The sequence below is a fragment of the Trachypithecus francoisi genome, unplaced genomic scaffold (genome assembly GCF_009764315.1).
Source record: "Trachypithecus francoisi isolate TF-2019V2 unplaced genomic scaffold, Tfra_2.0 Lachesis_group20, whole genome shotgun sequence".
NCBI lineage: Eukaryota > Metazoa > Chordata > Mammalia > Primates > Cercopithecidae > Trachypithecus > Trachypithecus francoisi.
The window spans coordinates 23,748,831-23,774,612 of NW_022681466.1; the positions used below are offsets into that span (position 1 = coordinate 23,748,831).

Below are 25,782 nucleotides of genomic sequence, written 5' to 3' on the forward strand. Positions count from 1 at the left end.
GCTTAGCGCGGAGCACACTGTTTACCTAGCGAGTGTCCCACGCAGGGGCGGTGGTCATCCTTGTCGCCTTCTGGAGTTCTCCTGGGCGCGGGCCACTGGCGGGTCTGTGCGCCGCGGGGTCTGGTGGTCCCCAAACCACGACAACGACGTCTGGACGTGTCGGCGCCATGCTGGGCGCACAGAAAGACCTAGGGCGTGGGCGGGGAGTGGGTGACGAGGGCGGGGACCGCCCCAAGCGTCCTGCACCTGCCCTGCTCGCCGAGAATTTGCCCGGGTCGGTGCCAGGGCAGGGCAGTCGGAGGCCTGGCTGCTAGGCTCCGCGACATCCGGCCGTCCGAGGGCGGCGGGATTCGGGATGACTTCGGGCAGGTGAGTGTCCCCGGGGCAGAGCGGGGCAAGAGGTGAAACTTCGGGAGCCTGGATCGCTGCGGGTCCTTTCTGGCGTCTGCAGAGCCGGCAGATGCGGGGGCCACAGACGCCGGAGCCCAGGGAGCTGGCGGTTGGAGTCTTAAGTCCAACGGGTTCCCCGCATAGGTGGCTGCAGACGCAAGGTGAGGGCGCCTGCGAAACGAACTCTGCACCCCCAGGAACGGGGAACGCTGGTTTTCCGTGGGAAAATTCCACGTGGAGGTGGCCTCTTGCTGTCGGGAATGTGTCTCGGGGACGCCCGAGTGTGAGAATGGGCTCGGAACTGCGGGGTTCGGGGCTGTTTGCTTGGAACTCAGAGGCGCTGACCCGGCCTGGGGCCCCTTTGCTGCCCACGAGAGGAACCGCCGGGGATTGCGTGGGGCGCGGGGATTGCGTGGGGCTCTGGACAGTCGGGGAGCCCGGCGACTTGGTCTCCTTCACACTCTGCGCTGAGTCAGGGAAAAGTCGGTTTTCAGATCCAGGCGCCCACCGCAGGGCAGAGTGAGCAGCGGTTGTGTGGCCCCAGGTGCTAAAGAGCCTCTACGGAGTGATGTAATAATTAACGGGGTAAAGTCTAAATTAATTTTTATAAGCTACGAAGAAGGATCAGGCACACATTTTGTGTTCTTTTATTCCCGAAGTTTATTTTGTTTGTATTTTCCAAAACTCTAAAACAATTGTTAAACATTGACAAAGAAGTCATCTTACAAAAATACAAAAACATGTTTGTGACATGACATCTTGTAAGCATGAAAAAGAACACGTTTGGCCGGGTGCAGTGGCTCACACCTGTAATCCCAGCACTTGGGAGGCCGAGGTGGGCGGATCACTTGGGGTCAGTAGTTCAAGACCAACCTGGCCAACATGGTGAAACCCGTCTCTACTAAAAACATAAAAATTAGCCGGGTGTGGTGGCAAGTGGCTGTAATTCCAGCTACTTGGGAGGCGGAAGCAGTAGAATGGCTTGAACCCTGGAGGCAGAGGTTGCAGTGAGCCCAGATTGCTCCATTGCACTCCAGCCTGGGCGACAGAGCGAGACTCTGTCTCAAAAAAAAAAAAAAAAAAAAAAAAAAAAGTAGCAGCATAGATTGAACAGAGGATTGGTGGAATGGGGGAAAGGAAGGCAGATTGCATCCATTCATGTCCCTGGCTAAGGCTTTCATTCCTGCGTTCCCCTTCCCCAACTTCCCCCACTCCACATTCCTTAATGGGTGACTGAGAAGGAGGAAGCTGTAAGACCTGATAATGATGCCAATACATTTAAAGCTGGCAAACCCTTGGCAAATATGACTTTTCCTCCACTTGTGGAAACATGCACAAAAGGTCTGCAGTTTCTTTTCTTTTCTTTTTTTTTTTGAGAGGGAGTCTCCCTATGTCTCCCAGACTGGAGTGCAGTCACGCCATCTCGGCTCACTGCAAGCTCCACCTCCCGGGTTCACACCATTCTCCTGCCTCAGCCTCCTGAGTAGCTGGGACTACAGGCGCCCGCCACCATGCCCGGCTAATTTTTTGTATTTTTAGTAGAGACGGGGTTTCACCGTGTTAGCCAGTATGATGTCGATCTCCTGACCTCGTGATGCACCTGCCTCGGCCTCCCAAAGTGCTGGGATTACAGGCATGAGCCACCATGCCCGGCCTGCAGTTTCTTTTTAACTGACAAATAATAATCGTACATATTCACGAGGTACATAGTGATATTTTGATACATATAGTGATAAACACATAGCATAGTGATCAGATCAGGATAATTAGCATATACATCTTCCTAAACGTTTATCATTTCTTTGTGTTGGGAACATTCAATATCTTCCTCTTAGCTATTTGAAACTATATTATTATTATTATTTTGAGATGGAGTCTCGCTCCATCGCCCAGGCTGGAGTGCAGTGATGCGATCTTGGCTCACTGCAACCTTTGCCTCCCCAGCTCAAGCGATTCTGCCACCTCAGCCTCCCAAGTAGCTGGGATTACAGGCATGCACATGCGCACCACCATGCCCAACTAATTTTTGTAAGTTAATTTTATTTTATTTTAATTTTTTGAGACAGAGTCTAGCTCTGTCGCCCAGGCTGGAGTGCAGTGGTGCAATCTCAGCTCACTGCAACCTCCACCTCCCTGGTTCAAGCAATTCCCCTGCCTCAGCCTCCAGAGTAGCCGAAATTACAGGCGCACGCCACCACACCCAGCTAATTTTTTTGTATTTTTAGTAGAGACAGCGTCTCATCATGTTGGCCAAGCTAGTCCTGAACTCCTGACTTCAAATGATCCACCTGCCTCGGCCTCCCAAAGTGCTGGGATTACAGAGATGAGCCACAGTGCCCAGCCTGAAACTATATATTATTGTAACTATATTCATCCTACAATGTTACAAAATACTGAAAGGCATTTCTGCTATCTAGCTGAATAACCATGAATAACCACGAATAACTGTGTAACCATGCCCTTGGACTTCCTAGTGTTCAGGACCATGAGCCAAATCAATGTTTCTGTATAAATTACCCTGTGGTATACCTGTGATATTTTGTCATGGCAGCACAAAATGGGTTAAGACAGTTTCTATAACTTGATTAGTTTAAATGTATTTATTTTTCTGGGTACCATTTTAGAAAATTTGAAAGTTAAGATGTTACAGAAATATGTGACAAAGATAGTGCAAACTCAAATTACACACATACACACGCGCGCTCACACACACACACAGAGTATTTCTGGACTTCGATTTGTTCCATTCACTTATTTGCTTATTCCTGAATTGATACCATGCTTTTAATAACTGTGGCCTTACAATAACTTTACTCTTTAGTAGTAATATAGCTATCCTTGTTTTTTTTTTTTTTTTTTTTTTTTGAGATGGAATTTCACTCTGTCACCCAGGCTGGAGTGCAGTGGAGTGATTTCTGCTCACTGCAACCTCCGCCTCCCAGGTTCAAGTGATTCTCCTGCCTCAGCCTCCCGAGTAGCTGGGACTACAGGCACGTGCCACCACGCCCTCCTGATTTTTTGTATTTTTAGCAGAGATGGGGTTTCACCATGTTAGCTAGGACGGTCTTGATCTCCTGATCTTGTGATCTGCCTACCTTGGCCTCCCAAAGTGCTGGGATTACAGGCGTGAGCCGCCGCACCTGGCCCATCCTTCTTATTTTTAATATCTTCCTTGCTATTCTCATATGTTACTTCTAATAAATTTTAGAGTCATTTTGACCAGTAAAAAATCTGTTCTGCTGGCTTCTGTGGTGTGTGCCTATAGTCCCAGCTACTCAGAAAGCTGAGGCAGGAGGAGTACTTGAGCCCAGGAGTTTGGGACCAGCCAGGGCAACACAGTGAGATCCTGGCTCTAAAAAAAGAAAATCCTGGCCAGGTGCGGTGGCTCACGCCTGTAATCCCAGCACTCTGGGAGGCCGAGGTGGGTGGATCACGAGGTCAGGAAATCGAGACCATCCTGGCTAACATGGTGAAACTCCGTCTCTATTTAAAAAAAAAAAAAAATTAGTCGGGGATGGCAGTGTGCGCCTGTAGTCCCAGCTACTCGGGAGGCTGAGGCAGAAGAATGGCATGAACCTGGGAGGTGGAGCTTGCAGTGAGCTGAGATTGCGCCACTGCACTCCAGCCTAGGCGACAGAGTGAGACTCCATCTCAAGAAAAAAAAAAAAAAAAAAAAGAAAGATAATCTTGTTTTGCTTTTATTCATGTGGTTATTATATTGAATTTATAAATTAATATAGGGCAAAGTTACATCTCTACAAAATTGAGCTATTCTAGTCAAGAATAAAAAGAAGGCATCTCAATCTATTCATATATGTATTTCCCTAATACAGTGGTAATTTGCTTAATTCTTTATTTGTTCAGTGACAGAATTAATTCTTGATCGTTACAAAAAAAGAAAGAAAAAAGAGAGACTATAGAAACGTGTTCATTGAATAGTGCAGACCACAATTAAGAGCTTGATGTGTGTCATTTCAGGCATACAATCCAATAAAGTTTTAAGTTTTTAAGGGCTCATATTTTATATTTTATGTATATTCAGTAATTTGATTTTTTAAAAGGTGTCTTTATTTACTTAGATGTTTAAGCTCTCACATTAGAGTTTATTTATTTATTGGTTTGTTTGTTTATTTATTTATTTATTTATTTTTGAGCTAGGGTTTCGCTCTTGTTGCCCAGGCTGGAGTGCAGTGGCGTGATCTCAGTCCACTGCAACCTCCACCTCCTGGGTTCAAGCGATTCTTATGCCTCAGCCTCCCAAGTAGCTGGGATTACAGGTGCCTGCCACCACACCTAATTTTTGTATTTGTAGTAGAGACAGGGTTTCACCACGTTGGCCAGGTTGGTCTCGAACTCCTGACCTCAAGTGCTCTGCCCACTTTGGCCTCCCAAAGTGCTGAGATTACAGGCGTGAGCCACCGTGCCCAGCCTCACATTAGAGTTTCATAAGCTGGTGAACACTTGGCAAATTGTTTCTCCCAGAGAACTACAAGCATACATTCTTACACATTAAACTATTATCAATACACATCACAATTTTATCAATTACATAGTAAAACAAATTATCAAGTATACAAATATTGTCTTTTTTTTTTTTTTTTTCTCCTTTTTGTGGAGAACGGGGTCTCGCTGTATTACCCAGGCAGATCTCGAACTCCTGGGCTCAAGCTATCCTCCTGCCTCTGCCTCCCTGAGAGCTGGGATTACAGGCGTGAGCCACCGCGCCCGGCCTAAGTATACAAATATTAAGTTACACAGCTTAAAAGGCATGCAATATATCAGATGTCTGCTCAATTCATTACCAGAAACCCACTTTTTTCTTTTTTCTTTTTTTTGCCAAAGAGAGATTGACAAGAAAAGGAAAAATCACACTTAAGCAAAATAGCTGTAAATGACTTCCAATAGGTATTTCAAAAATTACAAGTTGTTCAGAAATCTTATGAATAAAAATTGCTTTAGCTATATAATATGGTTTGCATGTGTCCCTCAAAGTTTATGTGCTGGAAACTTGATCCCCAATTACACAATGTTAAGAAATGGAGCCTTATAAGAGGTGATTAGGCCAGAAGGGCTCTGCGCTCATGAATGGATTAATGCCATTATCATGGGAGTGGGTTCGTTATAGTAGGAGTGGATTCCTTATAAAAGGACAAATTCAGCCCCCTCTTGCTCTGTCTCTCACATGCACTCATTTTTCCACCTTCCACCATGGGATGATGCAGCAAGAAGGTCCCCAGATGTGTTCCCTGGATCTTAGACTTCCCAACCTCCAGAACATAAACTTCTGTTCCCTGTAAATTACCCAGTCTCAGGTATTCTGTTATAGCAGCACAAAACAGACCAAGGCAGTGTGGTAACAGAGCATTGTTTCCTTTTCAAACGTATTTACTAAATTAAAAGGTATATTCTACATATTCTGCACAAGACAAAAACCACATTTTACCAAAAATATTTAATTGTTCCCTCCCATTCTTTTTCAGAACTTAACAGGGAGGGCCCACTAAAATTTAAGCATTTGATGAAATATAATGTCTGGAGACATTAAAGACATTTGCTTCCATACAGTGTAGATTTTCAAAATGAAAATCCATAACAGCACAAGATGAGACTTATAGGAAGACGTTAAATGATCACTGTGAGACCTGATTACAATCCAACAAAAATCAGCGGTTGCACAAATCTGATGTATATTGGTACAAATGCAGTAGACATAAACATACAGTGAGCAGGCAAATAATCGGATAGGCCCCACTTTCAATGTTTGAAATGATGGGAGGAATAAACCATGTAAGGTCTAGAGTGCTCCTAGTTTCAGGGATTTTAGTTCTGTATAACACTAAAAATATACAAGTATTGGGCAGGCCATTTTGGCACTTAATCTCTCTAAATTTCCTATCTATTAACAAGATTCTAGCATGGCAATAGATTTAAAGAAGATTTATAACTCAAGACTGCATGATTTCAGGAAGTGTCGGTTGGTACCACCCATAGGCACATCTTGAATGCTGAAAACCAAGAATCTTTTGCTAAGTGCCCAAGAGATCAAGATCGCATGGGCCACCTAAGAGTCTGCCACATAAGTCCCACATGTTTCTTCTTAAGTATCTGCCTGCCTGGGTCATTTTGTGTTGTGTTGTTAATTTGAAGCAGATTTCTGCTTTCATTATGTTTTCTGAGTTGTTGGCTTATAGAAACCTGTATAGGGTAGTGGTTAAAAGTGTGGTCTGATTTTGAATTCTTCATCCGTCATAACCAAGAGAGCAGGTTACTTTTCCCATTTAGCTTCCGCTATCTCATCTGTTAATTGGGTGGAGTAATCAAACTTCTCTTGGCCAGGCGTGGTGGCTCATGCCTGTAATCCCATCAGTTTGGGAGGCTGAGGCAGGCAGATCACCTCAGGTCAGGAGTTTGAGACCAGCCTGGCCAACATGGTGAAACCCCGTCTCCACTAAAAATACAAAAAATATCTGGGCGTAGTGGTGGGCACCTGTAATCCCAGCTATTCAGGAGGCTGAGGCAGGAGAATCACTTGAACCCAGGAGGTGGAGGTTGCAGTGAGCTGAGATTGTGCCACTGCACTCCAGCCTGGGTGACAAAGCGGGACTCTGTCTCAAACAAAACAAAACGAATAACAACAACAAAACAAAAACAAAAAATAAAACTTCTCTTGTTATGCTCTTGTGAGGGTTAAATGAGATAATGCACACAAAGCTCTTGGCAGGTGGTCTAGAACATACTAAGTGGTCATTAGATAATTATTATTATTAATTTTTTACTATATTTTGTCACCAGATACCCTACTAAAATCTTACTAATAGTTTCTCATCTAATACATTTTAGTTTTCTGAATATGTAGTTATTTCATCTGTAAATAATACTTTCTATTTCCCTTTTCATTATTTATCTTTTTATTCCATAAGCTAATCTTACTGCATTGATTAGCACTTCCATGACGATGTTAGATAATAGCAGTGGGCTTTTTTTTTTTTTGAGACAGAATCTCCCTCTGACACCCAGGCTGGAGTGCAGTGGTGCAATTTTGACTCACTATAACCTCCGCCCTCTGGGCTCAAGTGATCTTCCCACCTCAGCCTCCCAAGTAGCTGGGACCACAGGCCTGGGCCACCATGCCCGGCTATTTTTTTTTTTTTTTCAGTAGAGACATTCACCATGTTTCTGGTCTCAAACTCCTGAGCTCAAGTGATCTGCCTGCCTTGGCCTCCCAAAGTGCTGGGATTACAAGCATGAGCCACCATGCCCAGCCTATTATTTTTTTAGAGATGGGGTCTCAGTTGCCCAGGCAGTAATGCAGTAGTGCGATCATAGCTCACTACAGCCTTGAACTCGTGGGCTCAAGGGATTCTCCTGCCTTAGTCTCCTGAGTAGCTAGAACTATAGGCACATGCCACTGTGCTTGGCTATTTTTCAATTTTTTGTACAGACAGGGTCTCGCTTTGTTGCCCAGGCCAGTCCTGAACTCCTGGTTTCAAGTGATCCTCCTGCCTTGGTCTCCCAAAGTGCTCAGATTACAGGCATGAGCCACTAAGCCTGGCCAGGTTACATTTGAATTGCACTGTCAGAATGTATGATCTGAACTATTTCTACTTTATTACAGTTTTCTTTGTGTCCTAATATGTGGCCAATTTTTATAAATGTTCAAGAGCTCTTTAAGAGAATACAAATTATATCATTTTGTTGTTCTGCTGCTTTAAAATATTTTTGAGACTTGATCAAGTTAGACATGTCAGCATCTCTAACTATCTTTGTATTTCTAATCCGTCTTTCCTACCCTACCGTTTTTTCTTTGTATACTTTAATGCTATTATTAGTGGATAAAGTTCATGGCTATCTGTTTTGGTATCATGCATTTGATCACTATAAGTGGTCTTTTTGTCCTATTTAATACTCTTTTTTATTGCCTTGAATTTAGCTATGCTGACATTAACATTATTGACCTTTTTTTTTTTTTTTTTTTAAGAAGGAGTCTCGCTCTGTCGCCAGGCTGGAGTGCAGTGGCGCGATCTTGGCTCACTGCAACCTCTGCCTCTTGGGTTCAAGCCATTCTCCTGTCTCAGCCTCCCAAGTAACTGGCACTACAGGCATGCGCCACCATGCCCAGCTAATTTTTGTGCTTTTAGTAGAGACCAGGTTTCACCATGTTGGCCAGGATGGTCTCGATTTCTTGACCTCATGATCTTCCTGCCTTGGCCTCCCAAAGTGCTGGGATTACAGGTGTGAGCACCGCGCTCAGCCTCTAACCTTTTTTATTTTTTTCCTGGATTTTTTTTTTTGCCATCCTTTTATTTGTAATTAATTTCTAAGTCCCTTTGTTGCAACTTGATTCTTTCCTCCTCTGTTTATCAGAAATCGATTTTAGTGATCAATATAAGCTATATACTTAGCTTACATTTTTCCTGAAGTTATCAGTCTCATATACATTACATAATTAATAAAAAACATTTTAACCTAATCTGTTCTTTTGTGTCCAACAGCTCGAGATTTCTGTGGCTCCTCAAGATATTAGTCATCATCTTGGGACTTGGCGTTGCTGGTTTTACGTTCGGAAGCATGTTCCTTCCAGCAGCGTTCAGCAGCCTCAAGCCGGAGCTCCCAAGTCCTGCCCTGGATGGCCAGAAGCCAAAGCTTCTGCCTGAGGAACATCTCAGGAACCTCTTTTCCTACGATGGAATCTGGTGAGACTGAGTGTTCTTTCTTTCACCTTAGTGCACACATCTTCCTTGCTCCTCCTCTGGAGTACTGGCCCCATTGTACAGATGGTTCTCTTGCTTTTCTAAACCTGTGCTGAATGCACAAGTTACTGCAAGCCAGGATAGGGCTTGGTCTGTAGGATCCAGTCTATGTCCTCTAGAGCACCCAGTAAAATCCCTGAAAACTTTGGAGAGCATGTAGTTTTTGATCAAAACCGCAGAAAAGATGCTGCTTCTCTGTCCCTCTGCCCTCCTTTCATGGTGGGGTGAGATACAACGGACAGTCATGTGGCTCTCAGATTTAAAGAAGTTAGGTGCAGGGGATAATTCAAGAGGAAAAGTCTTCAGCCTTTCTCTGTCCCTACTTCCCTCCCTTTGTCCCTTTGTCTCTGTGAGGGACCAGTGCAGGGGATTCCAGGGTCTCATCATCTCAGAACAGTTGGGTGTAGGAAAGAAGATTTTCAGAGTAAACTACACATTGGATTAGGACTCCGGTTTCCTCTCACCCACCAGCCTCCCCACCCAATCCGTATTTACAATCCTCTTGCTTGTTTCAGGCTGTTCCCGAAAAATCAGTGCAAATGTGAAGCCAACAAAGAGCAGGGAAGTTACAACTTTCAGGATGCCTATGGCCAGAGCGACCTCCCAGCAGTGAAAGTGAGGAGACAGGCTGAATTTGAACACTTTCAGAGGAGGTAATGCAGGCCGTGAAGGCTCTTGGGTTCTGAGATGGAACAAAAGCTCTCCCTATGTCCTGAGGGTGTGAGTCTTAAGAGAAAAAGCAGGAAGGAATTCTCTCTCTTGCAAGGGTCCCTGGGAGGAACTATTAGGAATGAAACAAAAAGAAGGAATTGAGGAAATCATCCTTAAATGAAGATTTACAAAACTTTGTATGTATAAAACATTTCATAACAACAACAACAACAAAAAGCTGGGGTTGGTGACACATGTCTGTAATTCTAGCACTTTGGGAGGCCAAGATGGGAGGATAGCTTGAGCCCAGGAGTTTGGGCAATATAGTGAGACCCCACCTCTACAAAAAAAAATGTAAAATTAGCCAGGCATGATGGTACATGCCTGTAGTCCCAGCTACTCAGGAGGCTGAAGTGAGAGGATCACTTGAGCCCAGGAAGCTGCAATGAGCCTTGATCACACCACTGCACTCCAGCTTGGGCAACATATTGAAACTCTGTCTCCAACAAAAGCAAAAACAAAAACAAAAAACAAAAGGAATGGAGATAGTTTGAAGTATCTGGTGGTACAGCCTCCATGGACCCAGGCCATCATAGCAGGTGATTTTGTAGTCATCACCAAGTTGTCCTATTTTATTCACTTATATGTTGAGAGCATACTATCCCTGTGCTATATGCAAGGAGTGTATAATTTTGTTTTAGATTACAAGGAGTGTCAACACTCAGGTGTATCAACCAGGATTGTTGGTTGAAAAGGGCAGAACTTGGCTGGGTGCGGTGGCTCATGCCTGTAATTCCAGCACTTTGGGAGGCCGAGCCAGGCAGATCAACTGAGGTCAGGAGTTCGAGACCAGCCTGGCCAACATGGTGAAACCCCATGTATTAGGGTTCTCTTAGAGGGCCAGAATCAATAGGGGAGAGAGAGAGAGAGAGAGAGAGAGAGAGAGAGAGAGAGAGAGAGATTATTAAATGTTAACTTACATGATCACAAGGTCCCACAACAGGCTGTCTGCAAGCTGAGGAGCCAAGAGAGCCAGTCCAAGTTCCAAAACTAAAGAACTTGGAGTCCAATGTTCAAGGGCAGGAAGCATCCAGCACAGGAGAAAGATACAGGCTGGGAGGCTAGGCTTGTCTCGTCACTTCACGTTTTTCTGTCTGCTTTATATTTGATGGAAGCTGATTAGATGATGCCCACCCAATTAAGGGTGGGTGTGCCTTCCCCAGCCCACTGACTCAAATATCAGTCTCCTTTGGCAACACCCTCACAGACACACCCTGAATCAATATTGCATCCTTCAATCCAATCGAGTTGACATTTAGTGTTAACCATCGCAAGTCCACCCCTTGTCAACCTGAACCCATACATATCTCCTGAGATCATACATAATTTTCAAATAAAGACAATCATAAGGTCATAATTATGCCTAATGTAATACAACTATCTTTCATACAACCAGAAATGCACCAATTCCCAACCCAAATACTATTACATAAAGTTAACAATACTTAGATGCTGATATGAAGTCAATAAATCTTATGTCACATGACAAAGGAAAAGGAAATAAAATGAAGATATTTTCTTAGTACAAGTGTGTATATGCATAAACATGTTTTTAACAAAAGAAGGAGGAAATACTCATGACAATTACAGTCCTCATTTCTGCAGCTGGTCACATGGTCATAGCTGGTATTGATGATTATCTTCTTTTACTATCCATTCTGTATTCCCTTTGCCTTCAGCAAGCACCTCAGCAGGTAATGGTTTTTTTTTTTTTTTCCTGGTGGAGTGACCCAAACCTTCATTCCTGAAGGGTCTGGGTCATTTGTAGTCCTGCCTGGATTGGGCTATTGTAGTTTCCCATTGACCTTAATCACAGGGCATGGTAATACTAAGAGACACCCTAATGGATCTCCTGTATTCCCTGTGCACTCTTCCTTACATCCACTGTGGAGCAGTAGGCTGATTTCATCTTGATAGCCTGGGTCAGTCACCCCAGCTAACACAGTAACTTCCTTCTTAGCCTGTTGACTTAAAGGTAGGAGGAGCCCAAAGTGTCCAGGTGGCAATCTTAACTTCCACTTTAATGGAATCACTGTGTATCCTGGTGGCAGCAGTCCTCCTTCTGGAACTAAGACCTCTAAGCCAGCAGAACATAATGTCGCAGGAACTGGAAGCAAAAATTTTGCTAGTGGATCACTAGGGGTGATAGTGAGTAGTGCCACTTCCTGGACCCGTGAATCCTGGCCATGGGAGAAGCAGTACCATATATTGGACGCTGATTCAGAGCATACATGGCCTTCTGGAGAACTTTGCCTCAGCCCTGCAAAGTATTGTCACTTAATTGGCACTATAATTGTGACTTCAAAAGGCCATTCCACCGTTCTGTCAATCCAGCTGCTTCAGGATGATGGGGAACATGGTAAGACAAGTGAATTCCATGAGCATCAACCCGTTGCCTCACTTCTTCTTTCCTTTTTTTCTTTTTTTAAGATGGAGCTTTGTTCTTGTTGCTCAGGCTGGAGTGCAATGGCATGATCTCAGCTCACTGCAACCTCCACCTCCCAGACTCAAGCAATTCTCCTACCTCAGCTACCCGAGTAGTTGGGATTACAGGTGCACACCACCACGCCCAGCTAATTTTTGTATTTTTTATAGATATGGAGTTTCCCCATGTTGCCCAGGCTGGTTTTGAACTCCTAGCCTCAAGTGATCCCCCTATCTTGGCCTCCCAAAGTGCTGGGATTACAGGTGTGAGCCACCATGCCTGGCCCAACACTGTCTTTTCTTAATTTCCACTGCTGACTGCTCTGTAGGGATTCCCAAATTCTAGCTAAGCCATGTGTCTAAACATTCCTATCTGATTGAGGGCTCCTTAAGGTAAGACTGTAGTTTTCCAATCAGTCCAAGGGCTCTATGAGAGCTAAACAGTCCTCCATCAGACTGGAAGGTTCATGCTTACAAGGGCTATGTCTCCTCGCTTAGACTAGTACTTCCAAGCCTGGACTCTCTCTCTTTCTTTAGATTAGGGATTCTCTGAAGGTTGGCACTGCTCTTGCAGGATGTCTTCAGCTAATGAAATTACATATGATAAATAACCCAAAATCATTTGCTCCCTGGTCAATGTCACATAAGCGATATAAATCTCTGGAGTATATACAGGAGATGTTTCACAATTTACATGCTTCTTTACATGTTGGGTGAGGTAATCTGGCAAAATTGCATTTGGAGACCACATCTTATCCTCCAGAGAATGCATGACTGATGTGGAAGGAATGATGCAGGGGTCCATATAGGATGACTAATTAAGAGGATGTCTGTGCCTCTTGTCTGTATCCTTGAAATTATGAGTAGTGCTTGATACTGGATGAGATCTCTGACTCAGTTGAGGCTGATTGGTCAATCTGATCCTGTGTGTTAGTGCTATATTATACTTCCAATAAAAAGCAGCATGTGTAATGCTTCTCTAAGAACTTCATTTTTTTCTTCTTTTCTTGTTCTCTTTCCCTTCCTCCCTCCCTCCCTCTTTCTCTCTCTCTCTCTCTCTTTCTTTCTCCTTCCTTCCTTCTTTTCTTTTCTTTCTTTCCTTTTTTCTTTCTTTCTTTCTTTCTCTCTCTCTTTCTTTCTTTCTCTCTTTCTCTCTCTCTCTCTCTCTTTCTTTCTCTTTCTTTCTTTCTTTCTCTCTCCTTCCTTCCTTCCTTCCTTCTTTTTTTCTCTCTCTCTCTCCTTCCTTCCTTCCTTCCTTCCTTCCTTCCTTCCTTCCTTCCTTCCTTCACAAGGTCTGGCTCTGCTGCCCAGGCTGGAGTGCAGCAGTGCAATCTCGGCTCACTGCAACCTCCACCTTCTGGGTTCAAGCAATCCTCCCACCTCAGCCTCCCAAATAGCTGGGACTACAGGTGCATGCTACCATGCCTGACTAATTTTTGTATTTTTTGTAGATATGGGGTTTTGCCATGTTGCCCAGGCTTGTCTTAAACTCCTGAGCTCAAGCAATCCACCCACCTCAGCCTCCCAAAGTGCTGGGAATACAGGCCTGAGCCACAGTGTCTGGCCAGAAAAAGTCCATTTTAACCCACTCCCCTGACCACTACCACTGCCATTCTCATCCCTCTCTTAAATGATAGGTTCCCTTGTAAACCCAGCTAAGGAGTCTGCCATTATGAATTTGGTGTGTGTATATATATGTGTGTGTGTGTGTGTGTGTGTATATATCCATATAAACATATACTGTTGGTTTTTTGTGTGTTTTAGTGTACTTGGTACCATAAAAACAAATCACTCTGAAATTTGTTTTTTTCACTCAGTTATATACATATATTATATATTTCAGATTATAAGTTTATTTAATGCAAAATAATCCTCTGGCTGGGTGCGGTGGCTCATGCCTGTGATTCTAGCACTTTGGGAGGCTGAGGCAGGCGGATCACTGGAGGTCAGAAACCCAGCCTGGCCAACATGGTGAAACCCTGTCTCTACTAAAAATACAAAAATTAGCCGAGCGTGATGGTGGGCGCCTATAATCCCAGCTACTCAGGAGGTTGAGGCAGGAGAATCGCTTGAACCTGGGAGGTGGAGGTGGCAGTGAGCCAAGATCGTGCCACTGCACTCCAGCCTGGGTGACAGAGTGAGACCCTGTTTCAAAAAAAGCTAAAAACAAAACAAAAATCCTCTCCAATTTTACTGAGGTGGCTGACCACATCCAAGACCAAATCTGCCTCTTACTGGAATTTGGTTGTTGACGCAGCCTCAACCTCAGCTCTCTTGTTGGCAGCAGGCTGTTGGCTTCCCCACTTGTGGGTCTCGCAGGTGGCTCACCCTCCAGACCTTTAGGCAGAGACCTGCCAGTCTTTGGCCAGCTGTGGTGTAGGGTGGCAGGCACAATCTTGGGGGGCAGATGGAGGTCATCGTGGAGATACTGGATACCCTCGTTGGTAAGGTACCTGTAGAAATGTCTCCAGGAAAATTGTTCCTGCACAAAGCCTCAGGACTTGAGAGACTGCATGACCTTCATGACATGAAGCTTGGCCACTGTGACTCCCTCCTTTAAAAGGAGTTCATAAAAAAAAATAAAAATAAAAATAAAAAATAAAAAAAAGGGCCGGGCGCGGTGGCTCAAGCCTGTAATCCCAGCACTTTGGGAGGCCGAGACGGGCGGATCACGAGGTCAGGAGATCGAGACCATCCTGGCGAACACGGTGAAACCCCGTCTCTACTGAAAATACAAAAACTAGCCGGGCGAGGCGGCGGGCGCCTGTAGTCCCAGCTACTCGGGAGGCTGAGGCAGGAGAATGGCGTAAACCCGGAGGCGGAGCTTGCAGTGAGCTGAGATCCGGCCACTGCACTCCAGTCCGGGCGACAGAGCGAGACTCCGCCTCAAAAAAAAAAAAAAAAAAAAAAAGGAGTTCATAGAGCCGGGCATGGTGTCTCATGCCTGTAATCCCAGCACTTTGGGAGGCCGAGGCCGGCAGATCACGAGGTCAAGAGATCAAGACCATCCTGGCCAACATGGTGAAACCCGGAGTCTACTAAAAATACAAAAATTAGCTGGGCGTGGTGGCACTTACCTATAGTCCCAGCTACTCAGGAGGCTGAGGCAGGAGAATTGCTTGAACCCAGGCGGTGGAGGTTGCAATGAGCTGAAATGGCGCCACTGCATTCCAGCCTGGCGACAAAGCGAGACCCTGTCTCAAAAAAAAAAAACCCAAAAAACCAAAAAGGAGTTCATAAATGGCATTCCTGTTCTTCTTAGGCATCAACATCTCGGCGGCTGCAGGGTCCGGGGCCAGAACTGTAAAGGAGTATGAAATGTTTTTGGCCGGGTGCGGTGTCTCAAGCCTGTAATCCCAGCACTCTGGGAGGCCGAGACGGGTGGATCACGAGGTCAGGAGATCGAGACCATCCTGGCTAACACGGTGAAACCCCGTCTCTACTAAAAAATACAAAAAACTAGCTGGGCGAGGTGGCGGGCACCTGTAGTCCCAGCTACTCAGGAGGCTGAGGCAGGAGAATGGCGAGAACCCGAGAGGCAGAGCTTGCAGTGAGCCGAGATCCGACCACTGCACTCCAGCCTGGGCGACAGAGCGAGACTCCGTCTCAAAAAAAAAAAAAAAGAAAAGAAATGTTTTTAAGAGCTATGTATATATCTAGTTCATCCCTCTTAATTGCAGTATAGCTATGAATATGAATATGCTGCATTTTACTAAGCCATTTCCCTATTGAAAGGTAGATTGTTGAAAAACCTTCTTTTTTACATTTACATTATTTACAATAAAATTATATTATATTTACATTATTTCATTTTTCATTAAGACATGTATAAGGGCCAGGCGCTGTGGCTCACGCCTGTAATCCCAATACTTTGGGAGGCCAAGGTGGGCGGATCACTTGAGGCCAGGAGTTCGAGACCAGCCTGGCCAACATGGTGAAACCCCATCTCTACAATAAATACAAAAATTAGCCAGGCATGGTGGCATGTGCCTGTAATCTGAGCTACTCAGGAGAATGAGGCAGGAAAGTTGCTTGAACCCGGGAGGTGGAGTTTGCAGTGTGCCGAGATCGCGCCACTGCACTCCAGCCTGGGTGACAGAGTGAGACTTTGTCTCAGAGAAAAGAAAAATACATGTATAAGGATGTTCGTTTCAAACAATGCTGAAATGAACATTTTTATGCTTGTCCTATTGTTCACACATGCAAGCATTTCTCCTTTCACCTAGCATCTTACTTGCTAGATCCCAGGTTATGCCTTTTTTATTTTTGACAGATATTGCCAAATTTCCCTCAAGAGGGCTTGTGTGAACTCATACTTTCATGAAGAGTGGGTGTCACACCTTACGTACACCTAACACTTGCTATCATCAAATTTTCAAACTTTAATGAAAAAGGTATTCCATATTCTTTTTTTAAATTCACATTTCCCTGATTGAAGCTGAGCATGTTTCATATGTTCATTGCCATTTGTATTTCCTCTTCTGTTAATTGCCTGTTTATGTTCTTTACCGTTTAAAAATTTTGTCTTTTTCATATTCCTGTAAGTATTCACTATGATGGTCTAATCTTTTTTTTCAAGGTAATTAAATGATCTCCTGGTTAAACTGGGTCCCAAAGGCTAACATTTCCACCATTATACCTTAGTCCCTCAAAAAACTAATCTTGCTGGATTGTGCTATGTGCTTGCTTTTGATTAAAGATCGTTATCCACCAGGCGTGGTGGCTCACATTTGTAATCCTTAAAAATAATTACTCTGTTTGCTCTAAAAATATTGTGACAACAATTACTCCCATATACACTTTCTTGTGATTTAGTTTATTTTTTATTTCAGTGGTGGGAGAAGTTCCACTTCCCTTCAGGAATTGGTCTACTTCTTCCTTTGGACAGTAAGGACCATGTAATCGTTGTCAATCGCTTTTTATCCTGGTTCCCACAAAGTTCAGAGGTGATTTTGGTGTTTAGCTGCTGCAGCTGGGTGGGTCTCTATCATCTGATAATTTTATTTCTTCTTTTATGCTGGTCATGGTTTTTTTTTTAAAAAAATGTGCTTTGTTAGCCAGGCATGGTGGCTTTTTCCTGTAGTCCTGGCTTCCCTGAAGGCTGAGGCAGGAGGATCGCTTGAGCCCAGGGGTTGGAGACCAGCCTGGGCAACATAGTGAGACCCTATCTCTACAAAAAATTTTTAAAAATTAGCCGGGCTTGGTGGCATGTACCTGTAGTCCTGGCTATGAAAAGGCTGAGATGGGAGGACTGTCTGAGCCAGGGAGGTCGACTGCTGCAAGCCGTGATTGTGCCACTGTACTCCAGCCCAGGCAACAGAGTGAAACCCTGTCTCAAAAACAAAAATGAGGCCGGGCGCAGTGGCTCACGCCTATAATCCCAGCACTTTGGGAGGCCAAGGCAGGTGGATCACTTGAGGTCAGGAGTTCAAGACCAGCCTGGCCAACATGGTGAAACCCTGTCTCTACTAAAAATACAAAAAAAATTAGCCAGGTGTGGTGGTGCGTTCCTATAATCCCAGCTACTCAGGAGGCTGAGGCAGGAGAACCGCTTGAACATGGGAGGCGGAGGTTGCATGAGCCGAGATAGTGCCATTGCACTTCAGCCTCGGTGACAGAGTGAGACTCCATCTCAAAAAAAAAAAAAAAAAAAATGCTTTGTTACAAACTACCTCAGTACCTTTGTGGAGGCCAGAAGAGGGGAGGAAATAAGGACGGTGGGGTGAGAATGGAGGGAGACAGGGATAACCCAATTTTGATTTCTCCACATTGTCAGGGCAAGGCTCTGTGCACAGGCACCACTTTGAGAACAAACCAGGGACCAGCATCAGGGCAGTTGCTGACGTTTCTGTTCTCCTTCCTGCAGAGAAGGGCTGCCCCGCCCACTGCCCCTGCTGGCCCAGCCCAACCTCCCCTTCGGGTACCCGGTCCACGGAGTGGAGGTGATGCCCCTGCACACAGTTCCCATCCCGGGTAAGTACATCCACATCCCGAGAGGCCCTAGACAACATTCTCACTCTTCTTAGGCAAAAGGAGGGAGAGGTGGGGTGCAGTGGCTCATGCCTGTAATCCCAGCACTTTGGGAGGCCAAGGCAGGAGTTCAAGGCTGCAGTGAGCTATCATCTTGCCAGTACACTCCAGCCTGGGTGACAGAGCAAGATCCCGCTGTCTCTTAAAACAACAACAAAAAAGGGGCCAGGTGCTGTGGCTCGTGCCTGCCTATAATCCTAGCATTTTGGGAGGCTGAGGTGGGTGGGCTGCTTGAGCTCAGGAGTTCGAGACCAGCCTGGGCAATATGGCAAAACCCCATCACTATAAAAAATAGAAAAATTAGCTGGGTGTGGCGGTGGGTACCTGTAGTCCCAGCTACTTGTGGGGTTGAAGCAGAAGGCTTGCTTGAACTTGGGAGGTTGAGGCTGCAGTGAGCAGAGATTGTGCTGCTGCACTTCAGCCTGGGTGACAAAGTGAGACACTGTCTCAAAAATAAATAAATAAATAAATAAAAACAAAAGTATGGAGCAGGCATTCATTGGTACCTGCTGTGTACTCAGCACAAGGCAAGAAGCTTGATGTGATTTTTTTTTTTTTTTTTTTTTTTGATGGAGTCTTGCTCCATCTCTCAGGCTACAGTGCAGTAGCATGATCTCGGGTCACTGCAACCTCCACCACCCGGGTTCAAATGATCCTCCTGCCTCAGCCTCCCAAGTAGCTGAGATCACAGGCGTCCGCCACCATGCCTGGCTAATTTTTTGTATTTTTAGTAGAGATGGGTTTTCACCATGTTGACCAGGCTGGTCTCGAATTCCTGACCTCAGGTGATCTGCTCACCTCGGCCTCCCAAAGTGCTGGGATTACAGGCATGAGCCACCGAGCCTGGCCAGGAGTGCATTGTGAAAAGAATATGTCTGTTGGTTAAAACTGCCCTCCATGATGGATTTTTACACACCCCTCTAGTTCAGCATCACATCCCTCATCAGAGTAAAGTGGAATATTATCAGAGGGACCAGAAGAATGAGCCTGCAGGCACAGATGTCCCCTCCCAGTGCAGAGATGTTGGATTCTGTGGGTCTGTCCAGTGAAGTCTTCTTCTGCTTGTGGGCTCTTGGCATCTTGAGGCAAATAGCTCCCCGAAACCCGCAAGCTCCAGAAAAGACCTCCAAGTAAGGTCTGGGTGTGGTGACACCTGGGGATCTGACATACTTCATGGACCCAGCCTAGCTCTCTCCAGGTCCAGCACTGAGGAGCATGACAGATATCTGAAATTCACAAACCACACCTCAAACAGGTGAGATGAGAATGAGTGCCCGAGACAGAGGCCGATGCGGGACATCAACAGATGGCACGCCCCACACAGAAGGAAGGGCAGGGTCCCAGACAGGGGACAAAGGGGACAGGGAAGCAGAGGTGAGAGTTTAGTAAGTTATCAAGGCCACATAGAGAGGATGTATTTGAATTCAAATTTGAATTAGTCCTACTGTGAGAACAGAGATAGATTCTAAAGTAAATGCATTTGGAGTCAAGCACTAGTGTTCTTGAATAGCCATCTTAAAAATTGTTTTTCATTTTGGATGATTCATTTCTTACTGTGGTAAAATATATATAACGAGCTGGGCACAGTGGCTCATGCCTGTAATCCCAGCACTTTGGGAGGCTGAGGCTGGTGGATCACTTGAGGTCAGGAGTTTGAGACCAGCCTGGCCAACACGGTGAAACCCCATCTCTACTAAAAATACAAAAATTAGTCGAGTGTGGTGGCTCACACCTGTAGTCCCAGCTACTTGGGAGGCTGAGGCAGGAGAATCACTTGAACTCGGGAGGCAGAGATTACAGTGAGTTAAGATCACACCACTGCACTTCAGCCTGGGTGACAGAGTGAGACTCTGTCTTAAAAAATATATATATATATGTATATATGTTATATAGAAGTATATCTATTTTATATAGAAACATATATAGCATATATAAAAATGTATATGTTATATAGAAGTATATATATTTTATATAGAAACATATATTACATTAGTACTATATATAAACACATATAATATATTAACATTATTTACAATACATAATATATAAACATAAAATTAGCAATTTTAACCATTTTAAAGTGTATACTTCAGTGACACGAAGTATATTCATGTTGTTGTGCAACCATCAGTCACCACCAGAACTTTTCCATCATCCCCAACTGAAACTCTCTTCTCTAACTGAATTCCCCACTGTCCCTGTCCCCCACCCCTGGCAACCGCCATTCTGCTTTCTGTCTCTATGGGTTTGGCTCCTCCAGGTGCCTTATACAAGATGATTCATTATTCATCCACCAGTTCCTCCCTTTCAGTAACACGGATTCCCAGAAGGAATGGAATTAATTCACAGCCTCCAAAGCTGAGGATGGGCACCAGAGGTTTTAGAACTGTTGGGGTTTGAGAAAGACCATGAAACAACACCTAACAGAGGCCTGGGAGAGGAGCACATGTCAGCAAACACTCTGGGTGGGAAGTGACACTTGAAGGAGCCCTCAAGGATGTGCAGGAGTCCACGAGGTTGGCAAGAGCAGCGGGGAGCTGCGGTGTCTCTCACGAGCCGTTTTCTTTCCTTTTCCCTGTGTCCTCCAGGTCTCCAGTTTGAAGGACCCGACGCTCCCATCTATGAGGTGAGTCCTCCTCCCAGCCCCTCTTTGCACTTGGTGTCCTGTCCTCATTCCCTCAACTGTGGCTGCTCTCAGCCTTTGATGGAGCCCCTGTCCAGATTTAAGGTCAGACATGAGCCCAAGGAGGGAGGGGAAGGAAGGGTGTGTAGAAAACGTGACTTCTAGCCTTGGGAGTGGCTGGAGTTCCAGGGAGGATTTCTCAGACCACACTGAAGAATGGGATCCATTGGCTGCTCCTGCTTCTGGTGTGAGAGGAAGTGGCCACGACAGCCATGGGCTCCGGCACTGCGTGGCCTCTGTCAGGGTTAAGGCTGGCAGGACAGACGGTGGTTGTGCCCTGCCTTCCTTTCCCCACTTTACGCAGCTCCACATTAAGGTCTTATGGTGCTATATCTGGTCAGTGGATGCAAATCGCGTCCAGAACCCTAACCAAGAGGAGTCTGGGAAGTGTGGTTTTGGTTTTCCCACCTTTACATGTTAGTCAGAGGTTGGAGTGGGTGATGAGGGAGCAGATAGGCAAGGCCTCTGCCACCCGTCACCGTTGGGTTCTTGTTTCTCTATGTTGTCTTCTTTTTTTGAGACAGGGTCGCACTCTGTCACCCAGGCTGGAGTGCAGTGGCACAATCATGACTCACTGCAGACTTGACCTCCTGGGCTCAGGCAATCCTCCCACATCAGCCTGTGAGTAGCTGGGACTACAGGCATGCACCAACAAAGCTGGTTAATAAGACAGAGTCTCCCTCTGTCACCCAGCCTAGAGTACAGTGGTGTGATCTCTGCTCACTGCAACCTCCACCTCCTGAGTTCAATTGATTCTCCTGCCTCAGCCTCCCAAGTAGCTGGGACTACAGGTGTGCACCACCACACCCAGCTAATTTTTTGTATTTTTAGTAGAGACAGGGTTTCACCATGTTGGCCAGGCTGGTCTCGAACTCCTGACCTCAAGTGATCCATCTTGACCTCCCAAAGTGCTGGGATTACAGGCATGAGCCACCGTGCCTGGCCCCTGGTTACTTATTTTTTATTTTTAGTAGAGATGTGGTCTCGCCATGTTGCCCAGGCTGGTTTTGAACTCCTACGCTCAAATGATCCTCCCACCTCCGTCTCCCAAAGCACTGGGATTACAGGCGTGAGCCATCATGCCTGGCTATATTGTCTTCTTCGTAGTCCTGCTCTGGACCTGAATTCCCTGCTGCGCGTAGTTCCATGCTTACTATCTCTCTTCCACACTGGAATATAAGCTTCATGAAGGCATTTACTGCTGTTTTCCCAGTGCCTATAACTTGGTATTTATTTATTTATTTGTTTGTTTGTTTGTTTTTGAGACGAAGTCTCACTCTTGTCTCCCAGGTTGGAGGCAACGGCACAATCTCGGCTCACTGCAACCTCTGCCTCACAGGTTTAAGCGATTCTCCTGCCTCAGCCTCCCAAGTAGCTGGGATTAGAGGCGCCTGCCAGCATGCCTGGCTTATTTTTGTATTTTTAGTAGAGACGGGGTTTCACCATGTTGGCCAGGCAGGTCTTGAACTCCTGATCTCAGGTGATCCATCCGCCTCAGCCTCCCGAAGTGCTGGGATTACAGGTGTGAGCCCCCGCACCCGGCCTGTAACTCGGTTTTTAGAAAGTGTCTGTCGACTGACTAGTGTCAACAGTGTTGGGAGTGACACTGTCCAATTTCTTTTAATAGATAACTGTGATGACTCACAGAAGACAAGAGAAGAGAGTGGCTATGGGGGTAGCAATGAGGTGGAGAGGAGTAAGCCAGTTCTAGTTGCATTTTGGAGGCAGAGCTGAGAAGACTTGCCGCCGGACGGGCTGTCTGTGTGGAGAAAAGGGCAAAGCAAGGAGGACTTCCCTTGGGGCCTGGAATAGCTGAGTGGATGGAGGTGCCATCCGCAAGGCAGAGGGAACGGAGGTGAGGGTGGGAGGAAATGGGTTTACAGAGGAAAATCAGTAGTTCCATTTTGAAGGTTTGAGTTGCTTGTGAAATGTTCCAGCAGTTCGATCTCAGAAAGGTGAGCTGAGACCTACTACAATGTGACCCCATCTACAAAAGAATGGGTTTTAAAGCCATGGGAACAGATGTAATCTAGCAGGAAGGTGTGGAGTGAGAAGGGAAAAAAGTCTGGGATTGGAGTTTGAGACCAGCCTGGCAAACATGGCCAAAGCCCGTCTCTACTAAAAATACAAAAACAAATTAGCCAGGTGTGGTGGCTCATGCCTGTAACACCAGCTACTCAGGAGGCTGGGGCAGAAGAATTGCTTGAACCTGGGAGGCGGAGGTTGCAGTGAGCTGAGATTGTGCCACTGCACTCCAGCCTGGGTGACAGAGAAAGACTCCATCTCAAAAAAAAAAAAAAAGAATCCAGATCATGTTCTGAAAAACTCCATTTGGAGAGAGAGAGAGGAGGAGGATTTGTCAAAGAGAGGTCAAAAAAGGCCGTGGGTCTTTTTTGTCACGAAGAATGGAACCCTGCAAGCTGAGAGATGGGAATGTTTCCAGAAATGGGTCCTTTCATCCCTGGGGCCCTAGGACTTGGAGGTTTGGGGGCGGGGGCGCTAGCATAGTGACTCCCTGCAGAGCCAGCCCTACACTGTCAAGGGCACCCTGGTGCTTCTCCCCTCACCCTTATGTGCTCTGCCCTGGCTCCCGGCCTGGGTATGTGTGTACCTTTCCAGAGAGATATTTTCCAATCTCTGCATTGAGCATCATTCTACCTCACCCACCCTAGGTCACCCTGACAGCTTCTCTGGGGACACTGAACACCCTTGCTGACGTCCCAGACAGTGTGGTACAGGGCAGAGGCCAGAAGCAGCTTACCATTTCTACCAGTGACCGGAAGCTGTTGAAGTTCATCCTTCAGCACGTGACATACAGCAGCACGGGGTACCAGCACCAGAGGGTGGACATAGGTGAGAGCCTGTCCTTGGGGTGCAAAATGCTTAGGGATCCAGAAGATCCCTCTGGGCCCTCTCAAAGTTGTCTTCCTTCAGGAAGCCTGCCTGTTTTTGTGTGTTTTTTGTTTGTTTGTTTGAGACAGAGTCTCACTCTGCCACCCAGGCTGGAGTACAGTGTTGTGATCTCTGCTCACTGCAACCTCCACCTCCCAGGTTCAAGCGATTCTCCTGCCTCAACCTCCCAAGTAGCTGGGATTACAGGCGCCTGCCACCACACCTGGCTAATTTTTTGTATTTTGAATAGAGACAGGGTTTCACCATCTTGGCCAGGCTGGTCTTGAATTCCTGACCTCATGATCTACCTGCCTCGGCCTCCCAACGTGCTGGCATTACAGGCGTGAACTACTGCACCCAGCCTGCCTGCCTGCCTGCTTTTAAGATTCCTGCCTTCTTTCCTCTTTCTAACTCCAGACACATAACTTCATAATTACAGTACCCAGTACTATTCTCACATTGCCATTGACTCCATAGAGCCACTCGAGGAGAGAACAAATCATGCTGTGCGCGTTGCACATGGTGAGAACCATCCAGTTCTGCTCCCGGTCCTCTGCTGCTCTCAGAGCTGAAGATTTCCACTGCAGTAGAAGAGGGAGCCAGCCTGTGCCTCAGCATCTTGTCTTGGGCACTAATAGGAAAGAACTGGGAGAACTTCCCATTCCAAGGGCAGTGGCTTTGTCTCTCCCCTCCTTCCCTCCCACCAAGAAGTTCTAGGGAGAACAATCCCTGCCACTCTCAGGGCAGCCTGAGTTTCCTTCTGTATGAGTTAAAAGCACCCTTTTCTCTTTTGACCAGATACACAGGATGCATTCCCAGGACACCAACAGAAAAAAATGTAACACGGTTACAGATGATATTCATGGCCACTAGCTAAAGAGTTAATTCTCCCCACCTTCAGATTTTCAAACATTCCTCTTCACAAGATTACCCTGTGAGGCAAAATAGGGTGGGTATTGTTATCTTGGTTTTGCAGACAGAGAAAAAAGTCAGATAGGAAATGGTAAAGTCAAACTTAGCCCAGACCCTCTGGTTTCAAGCCCACTCCACCCTACCACATCCTCACAGGGGGAGAAATGTGAACTTAGGAGTCATTGAGCACGTTGCCCCAGGGACACAGCAAGGCGGAAGCCTGAATGCCAGATACTCTATGGGGTCCTTAATCTCATCCCAGCCAGGACTCTCCCCACCAAACCTGCACTTGCCTGTCATGGTGGCTTCCCAGGGTGGCATGGAGTTTGATCCAGACATGATACTGCCTGTGCCATGACCTTATTTCTCCCTCCAGTGAGTCTGGAGTCCCGGTCCTCAGTGGCCAAGTTTCCAGTGACCATCCGCCATCCTGTCATACCCAAGCTATACGACCCTGGACCAGGTAAGGCCCTTGTCCGTGGGGCTCCATGGTGGCACCCTGTGAAGCTATTGGTGAAATTCAGAGGGGATCACCTCTGAGACGGAGGATAATTGATCAAAATGACAGCTCTGATATGCTCCCTGACAAGCTTCGTTTGGAGGAAAAAACTTCTAGGACACAATCCCCTAAAATTGCTCAATGATATTTAACTTATTTTGTGGTTGTGTGCTAGTTTTGGGAAAGAAAAGCCAATGAATTATAACATTTTAGTAAGTAATAATAATAAAAGGAGTGGTACTGAATCAAATTGGAAATCCAGATATAAACTCAGTACATGTTGGAATTTCACTGTGTGATAAAGACAACTTGTCTGGCCGGGCGCGGTGGCTCACGTTTGTAATCTCAACACTTTGGAAGGCCTAGGTGGGCGGATCACCTGAGGTCAGGAGTTCAAGACCAGCCTAGCATATGGTGAAGCCCCACCTCTACTAAAAATACACAAATTAGCCGCGCGTGGCAGCGGGCGCCTGTAATCCCAGCTACTCAGG

The 25,782-nt window shown here is 46.0% G+C and overlaps 1 protein-coding gene across 1 annotated transcript in view; it reads left to right on the forward strand.

The window, feature by feature from the left end:
* The first annotated feature begins 330 nt into the window (after positions 1 to 330).
* The window catches only part of B4GALNT2 (beta-1,4-N-acetyl-galactosaminyltransferase 2), a 34,585-nt gene continuing 9,133 nt past the window's right edge, over positions 331 to 25,782 (forward strand). The window contains exons 1-7 of the mRNA XM_033181907.1: positions 331 to 369; positions 8,883 to 9,083; positions 9,656 to 9,793; positions 18,142 to 18,248; positions 20,894 to 20,931; positions 23,661 to 23,841; positions 25,169 to 25,255. Of these exons, the coding sequence (XP_033037798.1) occupies positions 356 to 369; positions 8,883 to 9,083; positions 9,656 to 9,793; positions 18,142 to 18,248; positions 20,894 to 20,931; positions 23,661 to 23,841; positions 25,169 to 25,255 (766 nt within the window). The 5' untranslated portion in view covers positions 331 to 355. The remainder of the gene's footprint in view (positions 370 to 8,882; positions 9,084 to 9,655; positions 9,794 to 18,141; positions 18,249 to 20,893; positions 20,932 to 23,660; positions 23,842 to 25,168; positions 25,256 to 25,782) is intronic.